At 34.0% G+C, this 19,434-nt stretch overlaps 1 protein-coding gene across 3 annotated transcripts in view; it reads right to left on the bottom strand.

Moving 5' to 3' along the window:
* Positions 1-19,434, bottom strand: part of LOC149065784 (histone-lysine N-methyltransferase 2C-like) — a 385,748-nt gene that overhangs the window by 149,969 nt on the left and 216,345 nt on the right. For all 3 annotated transcript variants that reach the window (XM_089253606.1, XM_089253607.1, XM_089253608.1), the window contains 6 exons: positions 13,775-14,287; positions 11,780-13,024; positions 10,288-10,601; positions 4,340-4,480; positions 2,896-3,123; positions 1,042-1,159 (listed from right to left, as the gene is read on the bottom strand). In XM_089253606.1, coding sequence (XP_089109732.1) covers positions 1,042-1,159; positions 2,896-3,123; positions 4,340-4,480; positions 10,288-10,601; positions 11,780-13,024; positions 13,775-14,287 — 2,559 coding nt within the window. The remainder of the gene's footprint in view (positions 1-1,041; positions 1,160-2,895; positions 3,124-4,339; positions 4,481-10,287; positions 10,602-11,779; positions 13,025-13,774; positions 14,288-19,434) is intronic.

Raw genomic sequence — 19,434 nt, 5'->3', positions numbered from 1 at the left:
ACAACAGGCAAAATGCCCATTAAGGTGGACATTTTGAAATGAACAAGCAATTTTTATCATGCCACTTATGGTCATTAAAATGGTAAACCGCTGGACAATGCCGTCATTAAATGCAAAAATACTGGTTTTTTAACTTATCATTTCCATCATGAATTATAGAAAAGATGTCCAGTTTCATTAGAATCAGAATGAGGCTTACATACATGTATGGTGCCAAAGACTGAAATGCTCTGCAAGCTCAAAGACTGCATCTAAAGTGTTTCTTGACAAGACACATGCTAGATCTGAAAACTTTCAGTAATTGCACTGGTGTCAATGCAAAATGGGTACCCTCGTCAGTGGCACACAGGATATGGCAGTATGAGGATGCCAAAGTACGTTTGTTTCATACAGAAACTGGTTCAAAGGTTTTGCAATCTGCCATGCATATTATTGACAAACACACTCAGTGCAATCACTAAGCTTCCAGAGCATTGCCATCCACAGCGCCATACACGAAATGTCTTGTCCTGATTTGTGAAGCCAGACATCCCTTCTGTAAAATGATAAGTGGCAAAAATCAGCACTTTATTGCATTCAATGACACCACCGTCTAACGGTTCACACTTGTGTCGTGACCATGAATGATGAAAACAGCTTGTTGAGATGTGTTGTATCACTCCAAAGTTTTGCTCATGGGTTCTGAATCGTTATTTATAACTGACAAATGTGTGTAGCTGACCATTCAACAAATAAGTCTATTGCATATAGTTTCAGTTCATATAAAATAATTTTTATTTAGAACTAAAATAGTACCCACTACATTTTTAAACTTTTCATTAAAATAATATTTAATTTCCAGCTTTATATTTCATTTGATTTTATTAGCTTTATTCATGGTACATCAATTTAAAAAAAGTTGCTATTGTAGTTTATTTTGTCAAACAACTTCAAATTTTTAATGACTTTTAGAATGATTTTATTGTCCATATAAAACTTTATTGCATAGTTTTTCTCCACTTGCACAAATCAGAAACACAAAATTTTATTAATTGAGCATACCTCCTTGATTCATCTTATCTGACGCTCCAGGAATGGTGCTCACAATTCCAGTTTCTACATCTGAATGTTTTGGAGGTAAATCCTTGGGTGGCATTTTTTCCATTTTTTGCAAACATTCCTGAAAATAGTTTTGTTTTTTGCAAAATAAGAATAAATAAAAAATACAAAACCTCAACTGGAATTATAAGAAGTTTACCAGTAAAATTCATGCATTTCAAATAAAAAAATTTACTCATGTTTAAATTAAGAAAAAAAGATAAATACAACCACTTTCATAATCCATGAATTAAAGACTACTAAATCTTCAACAATTGCAGTACTATCTTTATATATTCTCCTTATTCACAGTATGAAAATTTTGACTCAATAGATGAAACAAAAGTGGTTTGGATATTTCCATCTGCATCAACAGTTAAAATTGCTACCGCAGGGAGTCCCCCATCGAGGGGTTAGCGCACCAACCTCTCAATGAGTTTAGAATCGGCAATAAATTGTAGGTCCCAGTCTAATTAGCCCTCGTGGGCAGAAAATGACAGTGGTGTGACAAAAATGATCAAGCATCAACATTTTTTTCTTCTTTTAATTTATTTCTAAACAACCACGTCTGAATGCTAGATTAATACACAACTATTCTAATAGGACAGCCTGCTCCCAGTAAGAAAATCAGTTTCAATCCCTAACAGTAGTGCAGTGCCACCTATTGAGGAAAATGGTGGTCTTCTCTTCTTTAGCTCTGTGAAAAAAGATAACAATGTATAGTATCTAGAAGAATCTGAAAAGGTACCATAATATGAATGTTTCCAAAAATTAAAAATCACCGCCCTAGAATCATTTCAGCTGCAGGAAAATAGTGCAATCTGGTGGTATGATATATTGTTGGATCTATATATATATTTATGGTTGAAATGTATCAATATACTGGAAGGATAATAAAATGTTTCACTAATTTTTAATCCATCAAAAAATTATGAGTGAAGAAAGAAACTGCCATGAAAAATTAGTTTTTTAAAGGAAAATTTGAAAACAAAGCTTGATTTGAATGAGTAATTTTCAGATTAGCACGATTATGGTTTCACAAATAAGAATTTTTCATCATTTTATGAGTCATATAAGACTCATATAAGACTATATTGACTCGTATAAGACTATATTGACTCATATAAGACTATATTGACTCGTATAAGACTATATTGACTCATATAAGACTATATTGACTCATATAAGACTATATTGACTGAAAAATTTGTGATTGAGAATAACCCTCTAAGTTTCAATATATTTGGTCTTCTTACATTAAAATGCTTTAGGTATCCAGGTCATTAGCAAAACTCAAAATTCACCATTCACTACTATCCACTTTTGGCTTAATATAGGCACTTGATGCTTTCTTGATAATATTACAACAAATAAAAAAAATTCCTTCTCTTATATTCCTTTAAGACAGAGCTCGATCGATCGTGCGGGTGAAATAATAAAAAAAATTAATGTTTTCAAAAATTTCCTGGTCTTAAAGGGCTGTCACCTAATCTAGTGGTTTTCAAAGTGTGCATAAAGGCTCCTATTGGGGGGGGGGGGGTTTAAGGAAAAGAAAAAATTCTTATACACTATTCTGGGAAGCTGAAGATAAACGATGACTGAGGCAAAGGAGCAGTACGGGGTAAAAGTTTAATAATCACTGATCTATTCTATAGTTGTGTGCGTCACACACCTACAGTGTGATATTCTAATATATATATATATATATATATATATATATATATATATGATATGAAATAGACAAAAGTATAATTTTTTTTGAACACTTATAGCAAAGTCAAATACTTCATAAAGATAAAACAAAGCATACAAAAATACCTGTGAAAGTTGGGATACATTACACCATTCTTTTCCTCCAGGCCTTGACAATTGAAACTGAACTTGGGGTAACAAATGTGAATTCATAGCTTGCAATGGTTGCTGACTTAAACCAGAAGATGAAATTGATGCAGGTGAATGCTGTATTATAGATGAAGTTTGAATATGAGAAGGACTCGGTAACACAGGTGATGATGGCAACATGGGCGATGGAGAAGCTACTTGACTCTATCAACAAAGAAACAAACTATGCATCCTATATATTGTTATAAAAATTACAATACAAAATTTTCATATGGAGACTTATTTCAGCATCTATATTTCAATCGCATTCCACTTTTTTCAACTTCAATGCATTCAATGTGAACATGTATTTATTTCTCCTGTAGTAAAGCAATATGTTATACAGACCAATGGTGTATTGAGCAATTTTGCATGTACTGGCACATGCGCAGCTTACAAGGCGCATTAATTGAACAAGGAATAGGAAAAAAAAAATTAATAAAAAATTCTAGTGCGTAAAAATGAGCCCAAAAATATTTATTAAACAAAAGAGCAATTTACAATCCTGAACCTTTTTTGCGACACTAAATAAATGCAACTTTGAAAGAGAAAGTAGATTCATTCTTGGAAGATAAGGCAATAATATAGTTCTTGAAGTGTTTTTTTTTTATGTGAAGGAGCAGCATATTTGATCAGTGAACCTACACTACTATAGGTACATTGAATTCAGAAAATTTCAAAAAAATATTTTGAAAATTTTAGTTCATACATCTCATGATACACTTTTACTCAATAATAACCCAAATTTTATTAGCAGATTGAATTCTAGGCACCTCTGTTAGTTAGAATACAGTGACTTCACTAAAACATTTTTTTACATTTCATGAAAAAAAATACTTTCACAGACGTCAAAAATCCATGAACACAAGCAACCATCATACAGAAGAATAGTATCTGTCAATTAAATAATTTGACAAATCACCACAAACAAAATTATCTCCTAAACTGATTATTTGATTACTTTGCATAACATTACAATTTCACTGAAACCCACAGGTTAAAGCCAAATCTAAATAGCTATGCATTCACAGGGATTCAAACCAGACCAGCTATACCAGAGTGTTGCAGGTCTAATCAGGCGGGCTATCTCTTCAAAGGTTACATTGTCAAAATGGATAATGAAGAACAGACATGGTGCCATAACCATGAACTATTGTATTGTGTATTGAGAAGAAAGAAGAAAAGCAAAGGAAACCGCTTGAAAAACTGTGACAACTTCCACAACTCAATTGAAGATTTCTTACTAACTATGGTGAGATTATCCATTATTTTTTATTTTCATTGAATACCTCTACGCATACTGAAACATTATTTACATATCCATAGTTTTGCATTTTTTCACTATCAATATAAAATAGGATACATAAGAGAAAAAATTTACCATTTGAAGAGACAAACGTTGGTTTTGTGGTGGAGATCTCAGAGGAACATTTTGAATCTGATTCTGTGTAACTTGTCGTTTTTGTTGTTTCAAACGAAAATCTTGGAGAGCTATTGAATGCTGTCTTGATTGTTTGCGAACCTGAAAATTTAATTAGATTAAATATAAAAATATTTTGAAAATTAAATGTGAAAAAAATAAAAAATATCCCAAACTAGAGAAAACTAACTTTATTATAATAGCAGTCATATAAAGGTTCACCGATCACTTCATAATCTATTACTGGGTGCTGACTGCTGTAGATCAGAGTTGATCATTATGGTATCGTTCTTCAATTTGCTGTTTCAACATTTTTGGTTTTTCTTCATCGTGTTCGTAACCAGAACTTCAGGCTTCGTGATTGACAGGAGGAAAAGAGATACTCAGTTGAGTTAGGATTTCCAGTTTCACGGGTGACATACAACCATTTTGAGTGAACTGAGTTGTTGAATTGATGTGTTAATTGAAAAATTGTATTTAACTAAAATTAATTGAAAAATTTAACTGCAAAATATCGAAATAGATATTTCGATCTATTTAGATCTATTTTCGATCTAATAGATATTTCGGGGGGGGGGGCAATCCCTCCCAGCCATCTCCGCCATGTATCTCCGCCCATGAGCCCAGTTAATCGAGATTCAGAAGTGACAGCTTAATGAAAAATAATCAGCTATATACAGGATGATTATAATTAAAGTTATGATTCCAAAACTGTACAATAAGAAGTACTGGTCAGAATGACTTGAAAATTTGTATGGGTGCTCTGAAAATTTCTTTGGGAAAAGAAAAAAGTGCAAGTAGTCCAAAATGTGCTAGTAGATGACGCTTTACTTGGCCAGCAGTATAATCTATTTTGTGAAACCACATCATTTCGACAGTTCAACAGCATCAGTTTCACAGCACATAGCACAACTTTTATCAAGATGCACATCACAATACCAGCAAAGCAGTTGCTGAAGAACCATTTTGACCACAACAACAGGATGGCACGACACCTGGCCGGCCGTCAGTTCACCTGACCTTAAAATCTTGCAACTTCTGGCTTGGGGGGGGGGGATGATACCTCAAAATCTCATAAACAGAGGTTGGATTGCAAAAAAATGGTGATGTGCAAGCACATCCGCATCATAACCATGACATAGTCTGATCTGTTGTTGAACAAGCATTTTTGTGCTTTCACCTCATTGCCAGATTACGATGGATAACATATTTAACATTTCTTGAGTAAGTTGTAGTCATTCAGTCAATTACTTCACATTGGTGATGTTTCCATGAATTATGAAATAGTGCAATGCTAACTAAATTATTATTTCGCCCTGAATGGCCATCATTCCCATTCTGTAAGCAAATTTGAGTTCAATGAGTACATTGTCATTAATTTTCCTTTTTTAAGTATTTTTCCTCCTTTGCCATATAAAATTCCATTGCTTCAGGAATATTTATGTAAATTTTCAAGTCATTCTGACAATGGCTCTTCTTCTACAGTGTTTTAAATAGGAACTTTAGTTATACATAGTCACCCTGTATATCATAAATCATTGCTAATTAATCTTCATTATTTTTGCTTCATTAAATACATTATATTCACCTAATTTTTATCACAGTTTTTGTAAAATAACTTCCTAATTAAGTATATTGAAAGTAACTGGAGAAACCACCCCTTTATATTACACTGAAGAGCCAAAAAAACTGATGACACCTGCCTAATATCGTGTAGTGCCCCAGTGAGCCTGCAGAAGTGCCGCAACACGAAGTGGCATGGACTTGGCTAATGTCTGAAGTAGTGCTGGAGGTAATTGACACCATGAATCCTGCAGGGCTGTCCAAAAATCCATAGGAGTAAGAGGGGGGTGGAGATCTCTTCTTAACAGCACGTTGCAAGGCAACCCAGATGTGTTCAATAATGTTCATGTCTGGGGATTTAAGTGGCCAGCGGAAGTGTCCAAAGTCAGAAGAGTGTTCCTGGAGCCACTTTGTAGCAATTCTGGACGTGTGGGGTGTCGCATTATCCTGCTGAAATTGTCCAAGTCCGTAGGAATACACAATGGACATGAATGGGTGCAGGTGATCAGACAGGATGCTTGCGTACCTGTCAGAGTCATATCTAGACATATCAGGGGTCCCATATCACGCCAACTGCACATGCCCCATACCATCACAGAGCCTCCACCAGCTTGAACAGTCCCCTGTTGACATGTAGGGTCCATGGATTCATGAGGTTGTCTCCATACCCGTACACGGCCATCAGCTCGAAGCAATTGGAACTGAGACTCGTCAGACCAGGCAACGTGTTTCCAGTCCTCAACAGTCCAATGTCGGTGTTATCGGGCCCAGGCGAGGGGTAAAGCTTTGTGTCGTGCAGTCATCAAGGGTACTAGAGTGGGCCTATTGATATAGGCTCCGAAAGCCTATATCAATGATGTTTCGTTGAATGGTTCGCACGCTGACACTTGTTGATGGTCCAGCATTGAAATCTGCAGCAATTTGTGGAAGGGTTGCACGTCTGTCAAATTGAATGATTCTCGTCAGTTGTTGTTGGTCCCGTTCTTGCATGATCTTTTTCCGGCTGCAGCGATGTCGTAGATTTAATTTTTTACCGGATTCCCGATATTCACGGTACACTCGTGAAATGGTCGTACGTGAAAATCCAAATTTCATAGCTACCTCGGAGATGCTATGTCCCATCTCTCGTGCGCCGACTATAACACCACGTTCAAACTCACTTAAATCTCGATAACCTGCCATTGTAGCAGCAGTAACCGATCTAAAAACTATGCCAGACACTTGTTGTGTTATATAGGCGTTGCCGACCGCAGCGCCATACTCTGATTGGTTCCATATCTCTTTATTTGCATACGCATGCCTAGACCAGTTTTTTTGGCTCTTCAGTTTATATGGTTAATAGTAATATTAACAATTTTCAAACACACAGTTCAGCAATTGAGCAGTTATTGAGTTCAGCAAAAAAATAATTAAATTGCAAAAGTTGGCTTTTATTAAAATGTAAGAAATATTTCTAGATTAATTAATATGGGGATAGTGTTAATTGCATTAATAAACATTTTATTTTAATTAATTATTAGAAGTTTAAATGATTTTTCAGAAATTTTATTGTTTTTAATGTTAATGCTATTTAAACCAAAAAAACAAATTTTATTGGTTTTTCAAAAAATCTGTATTTTTACCAACCCTAGTTTCTATAGATGCAGTACAGGAGGTTTCGCTTCAGGTGGAAGAGGACAGAGATTCAAATTCTCATGCTAGCACTAGTGTCAGGCGTGTAGCACAGGCGTTGGATAGACCACGGTCAACTGTCCATAAGAACATGTGGAATATATCCTACGATATTATCCATACAAACTTTTCACTTGTGCAGCGGTTGCTTCTACATGATTATGATGCTCAACTCCGGTTCTCACTGCAGTATATAGCTCACATTGAGGTCTATTCAGAATGGCTTTGGAATATCCTCTGGACAGACGAAGTGCATTTTTACTTAGATGGTGAAGTCAATACTCACAATTGCTGAATTTAAAAACCAGAAAATTTGCTCGCTATCTTAGAGATTCTGTTGCATTCACGAAAAGTGAAGGTATGGTGTGAATTTACTGCATCATTTATTCGCGGTCCCTACTTCTATGAGGAGTTACGTTCTGCAGGTCCAGTGACATGTTCGATCACCGGGAAGCGATATGCATTGCTGTTACAGAACAAAATTGGTCCGGCTCTGCAAGCATGTCAAAGCTTTATTTATATGCAAGACAGAGCTCCTCCACACATTGCTGTGAGTATTAAGAATGTTCTTAAAACACATTTTACAGGAGAGCGTGTCATCAGCCAGCGCCTCCCTAATCTATGGCCTCGCTGATCCCCGGACCTTATTCCATGCGATTTTTGGCTTTGGGGCATTTGAAACATCTGGTAAGTTGTGACAATCCAAGAACTTTACCTGACCTTAAAGGCAGCATTTCATGCCATGTGCTGAACATTTCCCCCACACACACTTCGCTCAATTGTGGAACATGCCATCTTGTGATTTCATATGGTATCTGAAAATGATGGCCATCATGTGGAACATGTTTTGTTGCATTAAGAATTGTAAAAGTGTTTAACAAATTGTAAACGTTTACTTAAATGTTTCATTTCTTAATAAAATGCCCTCTGGTGGCGACATGTGCAACTAATTTTTTCCCCTGAAACAAATTCCCACATCATGTCACGAAGCCCTAAACAAAATTTCACAATTTTCTGATGACTGGTTTTGCCTGTAGGCTACTTTAAAATAGGGTCTTCTAATTATGGATGCCCTGTATTTAAACATTAAATGTTTTAGAATAAATTACAACCAAAGCCAAATATCATATAAGTCGTACAAACAAGACTTTTATAAACAGGGTTCAATACTATCTTGAAGAAAAGGGATGTCTCCTGAATCACTATCTCTGACTGGCTCTAACCTTGTAAGCTGCAGATATCATTTAAGTTTTATTAGTACTCTTAGAAAGTGTGCACTATGTACTTTTATTTTATAAATCAAAAATGGAATAATATTTTGTGAGAGTATATTAGAATAATAGTAAACAAACTGTTTCATAATGGTACTATCACCATGTCTGTTTTAACCTATTATTTATCACTGTCCCCTTTTCTAGGGCAATTGTTTTCATTTCTAATTAAGCAGTGGAATCTTTAATTTTGATTTTTGTACCTAAATTTTGAACTCACAGCTACAAACCTCACAAACTCAATAAAAATAGTCTAACATTTTGGGGTCGTATGCAGGGATGTTGCAGGTACAGATATAATGAACATTTTTTCTGCTTTTTTTTACTTCGTTATAAGAGGGTCCATTAACAGAATTAAACTGTTTTCTGTCCCTGAAGACAGCAGTGTGTGTGAACCATTCAATCCTCCAATTAATTTCATTCTGGCCCAAGTCAATTTATTATCTTTGTAGTGTTGCTTTAGAAGAGATCTACAGTGCATATTTTGAAATACATGCCTATCACTGGACTGCATACGACGATGAGCAGTGCCCTTTCATACGGGAATTGATAACCTTCGTGAAATTTGATGCACAGACAATTTCTGGCTAGATGGTAAATGCAAAATATACCTATTCATCCAAACTGCCATCACTTTAGGTCCTCGTTGCAGACAGTAACAGGCCTACAACGTTACAATTATTCCATTCATTACACTTCATTCACTATGAGTTGAGAAAACCTCATAGTTTAAAAAATTGATTGCAGACAGCGGCACTAAACATAACAAGCATTACACAGAAACAAACTTTGCAGAAGGTTCACTATACATACCCACACATTCTAAATGTACCGCGGTTCGTTAGAAGTTCCGTTCCGTAGAGGAGTATGGATGAGGTGCATGTTTGGTTTAGTGGTCAGTTTAGGTCTCCCAATTCATGATTTCATTTCTACATTCTATCACTTTTAAATAATATTTTATATATACTTGATATGGTATGTGTGACAGAAGTTCTTACATGAGCATTTATACTCTTTCAATGATTACGTCACAGAAGCCACGTTAAAATATGCAAATATTGTGATCTCTTGCTTTGCAAGTTTTTTCAAGTAGTCTATATACTTTTGAGACAAGCTGTATTTTTTAATTTCTATAAATTCAATTCTACAGAAAAATTATGTTAAACTATTGTGAAATAACTACCGGCATGGGGTTCATATACAAAAAACTCAAGATAGATTTGTGGAACGGTTGATTCATTTTTCAAGGAAAAACGACTGTCTATATACTTTTGCGACATACTATATACAAAATTTATGAAAACTGAATCTGCTCTTTCATGAATGTATTGTACTTCTCTTGATAACCCATTACATATCCAGAAAATCAGGTACAAAATTCTATTATTCCTGTATTTCACTTACTTGATCTAGTTGCTTTTGCAATCCTGCTTGTTCTTGGGTGATTCTTGTCAATTCAAGAGCATCATTTTCAGCTAATTCTGAACCATTTTTACGCAACTGTCGCTGCTTAGCATTCAGGGCTTTTTTCATTTTTCTAAGTTTAATAACTTCTGTTTCAAAATACTTCTGTTGGTTACTTAAAACTGCCTGCTGTTGAATGAGGAACTTTTCATACTGAATAATTTTTTGTTTTTCTTGTTCTGTGTGAGGATCCATAACAGGAGGACTTGGAGGCGTTGCCATAAAGTTTGATACAAATGGTACTGAAGTGCTACCTAAAAAGAGATCATATTTCTATGAAGTTATGCATTTGTGTATCTCTGTATAGTGGATCAAGTATACAAAAGATATCCCTTTCATTTTTCTTAAATTGTTTATAATTATATGTCAATATAGAAAATATAAAATTTACTAATACTCAAAGCAAAAAGCTTTTTCGCAGTTTTTAAAATTCCCATGAATAATGCGGTTTATTACTGCAATGGATCTCTATAAAATGTCCACAGAGGACTTAAACCAATAGTACAAAATGCAAGCACAACATTTCAATGGACTCTGGTCAACTGTCAGTTGTCCAAATAAGAGACTGCAAAGAAAACATATATAAATAATAAATTATGTTTTATTTTTCACAAGGAATTGAGTGGGTACTGAATTCAGAACTGTAAGGGAATGAAATACAGTGTGTAACAAAATAAAAATCTAAATTTTTATATATATGGGTCCCCCCCGCTCTACCTTTCAATTAAAAAGTTCCTGTCTCTCATCATGTCAAAAAAAATGTTTCTAAGTGTGATTCTGTACGAGATTTGTTTAACGTATTCGCTGCATATTTTTGTTTATTAGATGCTCAACCATTGATTTTTCACATTCTCGTTGAAATTTCCCTTTTTTACATTTTTTGTATTTTCTTGCACATTCGATCTTGTGAACCTTTAACTTTTCCTCCTAATGTTTAGACAGGCTGGGACTATGAGGGTGATTTTTGGTAAGCCTTACAGCCCATCAGAAACGCCTTTATTTTTTGGTCAAATGCAAAAAGTCACTCTGATGAAGATCCAAGCATTGATCATATTACTATGGTTTTGTGTGTGTGTGTTTATATAATTTTTTTTCATTTATTTTATTTATCTCTTTTTGGCATATTAAAAAAAAATTGTAATATTCATCAGCTTTTTCATTTTCAATATACAGTGGATCATACTTATAACATTTTTAAAAAACATTGTAAGCAGGAAAATGCTCTGAACGGAAAATCTTGATAAGTATTGGTAAGAGTTGAGACCATGGAAATTATTTATACTAAGTGGAGAAAAATTTCAAGTGTGATCTGCTGAATATAAAATTTGGAATTCCACTCTTACACTGCAAGTTATTTCAAATGACATTTTTCAAAAGCATGTTGTAAAAACTTAGAATATTTAAATCAAAATGAGAACCAAAAAAATCTCACCAGCCACAGGAGATACTCTCTGGGGCTGAACAGCTCTTACTGAAGGCTCACCATGAAGTACAATCCCATGTGGCAATCCTAAAGGTCCCAATACATTAGGTACTTGTGTCCTTCTTTGTTGGACTGGTTGCATAACAGGCTGACTTCTTCCGGGACTTGTACAGTGTACACTATGATCTTGATTTTGCAAAATAATCGAATACGGTGGAGGACCAAAATTTTGTGCAGCAGTGTTGGTTGAGGCACCAGATGGAACCACTGTTTTCATGGAATCATGTGAACCTAAAAGAGATCCAGGCCCTCCGAGACTATCATCTGGTGGACCAGAAAATACATCATCCTTAAGTCTTTCAAAGTCTATATCACTCAGTAGCGCGTCTCCATGAGGAGAAATAAGGCCTTCTTGATTTTGACGAAGTTGTTCTCTTTTTTCTTGTTCCACTAAATCTTCTAAAAGCAAAGGCTGCTCTTGCAACAAAAGCGGTCTATTACTTTGAGCAGATGCAGGGATGATTCCAGTTTGAAGAACTGGAGCAGTAGGCCTCATTCCAACATGGAGAGAAAATACATTCTGCTGGGGTGAAACAAGAGGTGATTGTTGCTGATAATGAGAAGCTGGTGGACTAACATTTGGCTGTACCACATTTGCAACTCGATAAGTAGGAGAGTCTATTTGAGATGAAAATTGAGTCTCTTCTTGAGATCCCAAGTCTGATATATTTGAACTGAAAGACACAGATTGCTGCCTAGGTGGGTGTAATTCTTTCAATGTTTCTTTCTCTTTTGAAGCAGACTCATCCGAAGAACAAAAGTTTATTCCAGATAAACTACAACTGCGAAATGTTGGTTTCAGCTCTTTCTTTACAGGTTCTGGAAAATTCTCTGCTTTTTCAGAACACAAATTTTTTGTTTCTCTACATTGAAAATCAGTTCTTTCTTCTTTTTTCTCATACTTTATAAAATGCTGCTGCATATGTGATGGACCAGATTGTGTTTCAGACGTTTTATTAACATCGCTCACTTCTGAATTCAATAACCTTTTGTCATCATTAATGACTTCATGAGAAGATGAGTCTTTCTCCTCCGCATTTGGCTGGCTCTTAATTTCTTCTTCATCTTCTAATTCATCTTTATCATCCAAATCAAGATGTTCATCTAATATATTACTCTTTTCACCTTCTCCAACTAAACCTTTATCTAATTCTGGGTCAGCATACTCCAAGATATTGAAATCATTTCCCAATCCTGAATTTAAAATTAAACAAAAAAATAATAAACAATAAAAAAAAACATTTCTTTTCAATTGAATTCTTACCGGCTATCTGAATTTTGACATTTTAACATGTGCACATTCTCACTTGCATTAGGTATATATAACTAGCATACGTAAGTATATACAGGGTGTATAATAAAAAGGGCATATGACATTTTACTGGCAAACTGTTGATCCTAGAAGTATACTTCTAGGATCAACAGTTCTCCAGTAAAATGCCATACCCCCCATTTGCTATGCACTCTGTATGTAGCTCAATTCTCAGACTTTTATGATTGATTAAATTCATTTATGGTTTTATTTCTTTTATATACATTTTTTTTTTCACAGTTTTCTGCCCCAAAGCAGAATGTTTTGCATTATTCTGCAAAGAGCCCTCAGCTGACTGGAAATGTTCTGCAGTAAAAATTCCCACAATAGTGCTTTCTACATTTTTCTTAAAATCTCCCCAGATTGTTCCATCACGTACATTGCAGATTTCTGTATATTCTGCTTTGGGGGTTTTCTGTTATATTGTGTTGCCAGATGTATAATATATTTTAAAAAGTGCTACTGAATGAAAACCAGAATCATTTTGTTAAATATTAAAAAAATAATTATTATCATAAATATCTAATATTTAAATCATATTGGAAGGAAAAAATAACTTCACGATATATTTCAAAAATATAATATTTCACAACTCATCTAACCAAAAAGATTTAAATATACACTAAACTTACCAAGAAGCTCATCATCGTCTAATTCTAATTCTCCTACATCACCTGTCAAACCATCTAGATTACATGCACTTGCTATAACATCAGGTTCCTCTGGCTGCGATTCAAGATCTTTGACTAAGTCACCAGCTGTAGTTTTGCGTTTTTTTCCCGTTCCTGCACCAGTTTCAACATGTTGACTATCAGGTGAAACAATATCAGATGTGCTTTTATTCTCTTCATGAACATTGGGCAGACTGAGCTCAGAAGAAATTTTTTCATTTTTGGTTTCTTTGAAAGTTTCTTCAGGCTTATGTTCTGTCTCTGACACTGAAGATGAAACTCTCAAAATAGGTCCACTCTCTGTCTCTCTAGTTTCATGGTGTTTTACAGCAGCTAATTTTAATGAAACTACACTTTCATCAACTTTGCATCCAGCATCTGTTTCAGCAATGTTTTCATCATTTTGTAATATGTCTATTTTTATGTTTTTTGAGCTGAGAAGATCTGGTGGTAAATCTGGCTTCTCTTCTTTAACTATAAGTATATGGATAAAATTAAATTCTTTGTTTTTTAATAATGTTATAGCAAATAATACAAAATTTTCAGTCCATTTTAGAACTTTATAGAATGCACAAAAAATGTGATTATTGAAGAACAAGAATAAATCTGAACATTTGATTAATTATATTATATACCAAAAATATTCAACATCATCCAACAAAAATGTCAAATAATTGTGTGAATTATGCAATGGTCATTATCTTATATATAAATGTGAAAGTATGTATGTTTGTTCTTTATACAAATCTACACCATTGATTACATCACTCAAAATATTTTTTAGGATTCTTTGTCAATAGGTGTGGAAGGAGCCGTAAGCATATTCCTGCCAAAAAATATTTTGATAAAAAAAATTTTATTGCAGAAATGAAAAAATTCCCTTTTTTTCACCATTTTTACATGTTCTCAATCGGATGCAAGTTTTTCCAAAAAAAAAAAATTTTCTACATGAAAGATGCATATTTTAATGGGTTTTCCATTGCAATTTCAATTTTAAAGATCGGTCAACAAATAACGGAGCCAAATAGGTTATTGTTCCACACCAAATCTTAATTTATGACTAGAAATTTTGCTTTGATCAATGTATTTTTTTTTTTTTTTTGGCGATCAGTGTTTTTTTTTTTTTTTTTTAAACAAGTGATGCATTGATCAGTGTATTCTTTTCTGCGGTGTTATAAGGAACAATCAAATATAATCACATGAATAAATCTTTAGAGAGTATTTGAGTATAATCTTTGGATAAAATATAGGATTTTTAAAATAATTCCAGGAAAAATTTAGTTTTAATTTCATGATTCGTGACACATTTTATCATTGACAAACACACAACGCAAAGTTAGTCTTCTTTAAAATGGTAACTTTTTGTATTTAACACACTTTTTTAATAGCTTTTGCCATGACAATCAACAAAGTGCAAGGCCTGTCATTAGCAATGTCAGGTGAATCAACCTACTTGAGCCCTGTTTTACACATGGACAACTTTACATCACCTGTTGGTAATCCTAAAAATTTTCACATCTACACACCAGATGAAAAAACAAAACATTTTGTGCATCCACAAGTGATTGCTTGAAATTTTTAATTAAAATTAATTTTTTTTTACCAGATGCATGAATCAATTTTTGAACTTTCAAATTATTAAAGTTTATTGCCACTTTCAATATTGTTGAATCACTTTCTTTCAGATAAGCCTGGAAAATACCTGCTAATTGAGCTATAGGTATATTAATTTTTTACGGGGTGGGCAACGTCTCCGGGTATCAGCTAGTACAAAATGAAAGAAAAATTAGCTATCCCAAAAGTGTACAGAATAATCATTTAATGCTAAATCTGTTAAAGCAGATGAGCCTCAAACCATTGGACTTTAAATTGTTTAATATAACATTGTATAGTGTTACAGTTGAGATCTGGACTCTATGATGACCAATCTTTCACAGTCACATTTTTGCTTCTTAACAAATTCTTAACATTTACAATGTAATAGATCCTGTTCTTTGGATAACGCATAAATTAATTAGTTTGAAGGAAAAAAAATTTTGAATCAGTGAGTAAAAGAATGCTGGCTCTCAGAAGATTCCAAGCCAAATTGTTGTCATCCTGGTAAATTACTACCAAATAATTCTTCCACATATGCAGCGGTAATCCTCAATAAAGATGGAAGAAGAATTGAAATAAAAGAGGAATTTGGATTGAAAGTTGAGTATGAGCTTTGTTAGACTGGGGGTGCTCACAACGCTTGTTTTATATTGAGGGGTGGACCGATCAGTTTAATGTTAGTTGGACCAACAAATGGAAAGTATGGATACTTGCTTCTGGTCTATGTTTGTAATTGTCATTTGTTATATTTTGTTCATGCTAACATTTGTAAGAATATATAGTTTGTAAACATGAAATTTATATATTTTGTCTTAGAACATTGTTTGCAGATCACATATTAATATACATTTTTCAAAACAACAAATTAAATAGAATTGAATTTTTATACGACTGATGATGTGATGTGAGAAAAATAAAAATATGGGTTATATATATATATATATATATTTGTTACAAAAATAGAATTATTAAACAGTTTTATCAAACCTTTTCTTGTAAAAATCACATTACATAATTAACTACTACAATCATGTTATGATTGGGCTATGTGATTACCACCCATATATATAATTATGTTTCTTTTAGAAATCACAACTTTAATTTAACACATTGTGTACAGTATGCTGTAAAATAAATCAATCTTCCGCTCCTCAGACATGCCAACATTCGCATGAAGCCTCTCAGTAACGATGAGTGTTGATATTTACCAGGGATGGGGGGGGGGAAGAACCTTCCTTTATGATTACATACCATAGCCAAATCAAACAAAATCACTGAAAATTTTTAATTAAAAAAATTGAGTAAATTGAATACAACACTCTATAGGAATGAGAGGTGTGGGCACTTCATCCCCCTTTCCAACGTAGGAGGTCCTCAGTATTTCATGAATATTTCAATGCAACCCTCCCTGCCTGGTGATGTATATAGTTTGTCATAGTGGTATATAGACAATCGGTCTTCGTGAATTACAAATCAACCATTCCACATTTCTATCTCTCAATTTTTTTTATACATGAACCTCATGTAGGTATAAACAGCCTATCTCAAACGTATATAGACATCAGCATAATTTTAATATTTAGTTTCAAAATTACACCATTGCCACAGATCTTTTGGAAACACTTGATCGAGGATGACGAAAAATTATTTGCGAAATCAGAGTTTCTAGTGGAAACGTGATCTTTGGCCTTCCCTGAAAGTATAAGAACAGAATTCATAGAAAAACAACTTCACACGATTTGCTACTTCAATGCCGTAATATTTCAAAACTCTGACAGCATTTGAAATAAATATGAAGTGATAATAAACCCCCAAAGGTTTTCTATTAGATTTAGCTCTGGGCAAATAGCTGATCATTCCAAGTTACGTCACTTATTATCAGTAAACCTTGTACTGGTGGATGTAGATGTGGGAATAGGAAGCATTGACCTGTGGAAACAACTAACAATGACCCTCTATTATGCTCCTGAATGGAAGTAGAGAGATTCTGAGAATGTTCTCATAGTTTTTGGACTTCTAATCTTACAAAAAGCCAATACTAATCGTTCCATTGAATTCGAGTGCTCTCTTTTTCATGACAAATTGTCCTCCTTGCTGGTGTTTATGGACAGTGCAAGATTCATGTCTGAGAGAAGTCATGCTAATAATAAGTATAGCCATCAGGTTAATTTAGGATTAAACTGTTTACTGTTCCTGAAGACAATGATAAACCATTCATCCCTCCAATTCATGCCATTCTGGTTCAAGTCAATTAATCATCTTTGTAGTGTTGCTTTAGAAGAGATATACAGCACATTTTGGAATATATGCCATTTGCTGAACTGTAAACAGCAATGAACGGTGTCCTCCGATACAGGAATTGATAACAGTGAAATTTCAAGCACAGACAAAAAATTTCTGGCTAGATGCTAAACACAAAATACCCCTATTCATCCAAACTGTGGTCACTTTAGGTTTCCCAACTCACAATTTCACTTCTACACTATCACTTTCAGAGATAATTTATGTATACCTCATCTGCTGTGTCCTGTTATACGCAATATCAGAGGTATGTATGTGGCAATATCTTTGTCAGCCACATCCCTTCCGGTGTAACGAACGTTGTGAGGCATAACGAAAACTACTTACAGTACAAGAGTTCGAATGAACATTTATACTCTCTCAATTATTATGTCATAGCAGCCACAATAAAATATGCGAATATCGTGATCTCTCTTGCTTGGCAAGTTTTTCAAGTCTATATACTTTTGAGACAGGCTGTTTTTCATTTCATTTTTGTTAATTCATTTCTTGAGAAAAATCCTGTTTAACTATTGTGAAATGACTTTACCGGCATGGGGTTCATGTGTAAAATACATAACAGAAATGTGGAACAGATGATTTGTTATTCAAGAAAAATGTTTGTTAGATACAGTCGAATACTGTTATAGCGAAAAAACAATGTTGTACAAACACCTTTCTAATCCTTAGATAAGTTTACATTGGAACAATATATTGCGAAATCTGATATTATGAAATGAAAAATCTGTAAAACAAATTCAAGTCTCTGAAAATCAACAGAGCACAGAACATTCCAAAGAATTAACTTGTTGGGGGATTTTCGATTAAAGGAAAAACTTAACATAATTTCTGGAGCTGATGCTGAAACAAAAAAAAAAAACAATGTGGCATTAAAATATGGAATATCTTCATATGCTCTTTCAATATTTTTGAAAAATCTAAGTTGGAATTTCAAATTCAAACCACTGTTATAGGATCCCATAGAAAAAAAAAGACACTACTTTCAAATTTTCAAGATATGCATGTAGCTGTCTTTACAGGAGACATTCATTACTGAAATGTGCTAGTTACCAGCCCACTAATATGAGAGAAGACTTTAGAATTTACATGTGCTTTTGGATGCGAAATCTTTCAAGTGTTTTTTTCAAGCATTGCATGCATTTAAGCATGTGTATAGTTTAAAGGAATTTCTTTGTTCCTCGGCTTCAACAGTATTTGTATAAAGGAAAAAAAATGGATTATTTGTGTCAAATATGTTCAGTAAAAATTAGCCAAAAAATTCAATGCTTAATTGATTTGAGCTATTTTTGAAGTTAAACTTCATTCCTTTTATTGTCCAATTTTTCCTTACTTTTCTTTCAAACAGAGCACATCTCAGGTCTATCGCCATATGTAATTAACTATCTAGTGGGTTGTGCTGGAAATGTGTGTGTATACCTAACAATCTGAGTGCGTATTTAGTGTTGTGTGTGATTTTTCAGTGCTGTATCTGTATTGCAAACTGCGAATGAAGCCTAATGATTGAATATTTGTGTTGCTGTAGGTCTGTGGTGAGACTTAACAAAAGGGAAATCAGATTGCATTTGTGCTTCAGAGTTGGGAAACCACAGAAAAACAACTTCAGTCGACCACCACTGTGACGACAGCTGGGTTTAAACCTGGGTCCTCGGAATGCAAGTCCATCACTATGACCGTATATCCTTAATTTTTCCTTACTAAACTTTTGCTCCAACAATATTTTTTTA

Source organism: Pholcus phalangioides, unplaced genomic scaffold, assembly GCF_987345545.1.
Source record: "Pholcus phalangioides strain wild (caught in Gottingen) unplaced genomic scaffold, Ppha-v1.0 ptg000039l_1, whole genome shotgun sequence".
Lineage (NCBI taxonomy): Eukaryota > Metazoa > Arthropoda > Arachnida > Araneae > Pholcidae > Pholcus > Pholcus phalangioides.
Note: the sequence above shows the minus strand (reverse complement) of the source record. Positions and strands in the feature narration are given on the sequence as shown.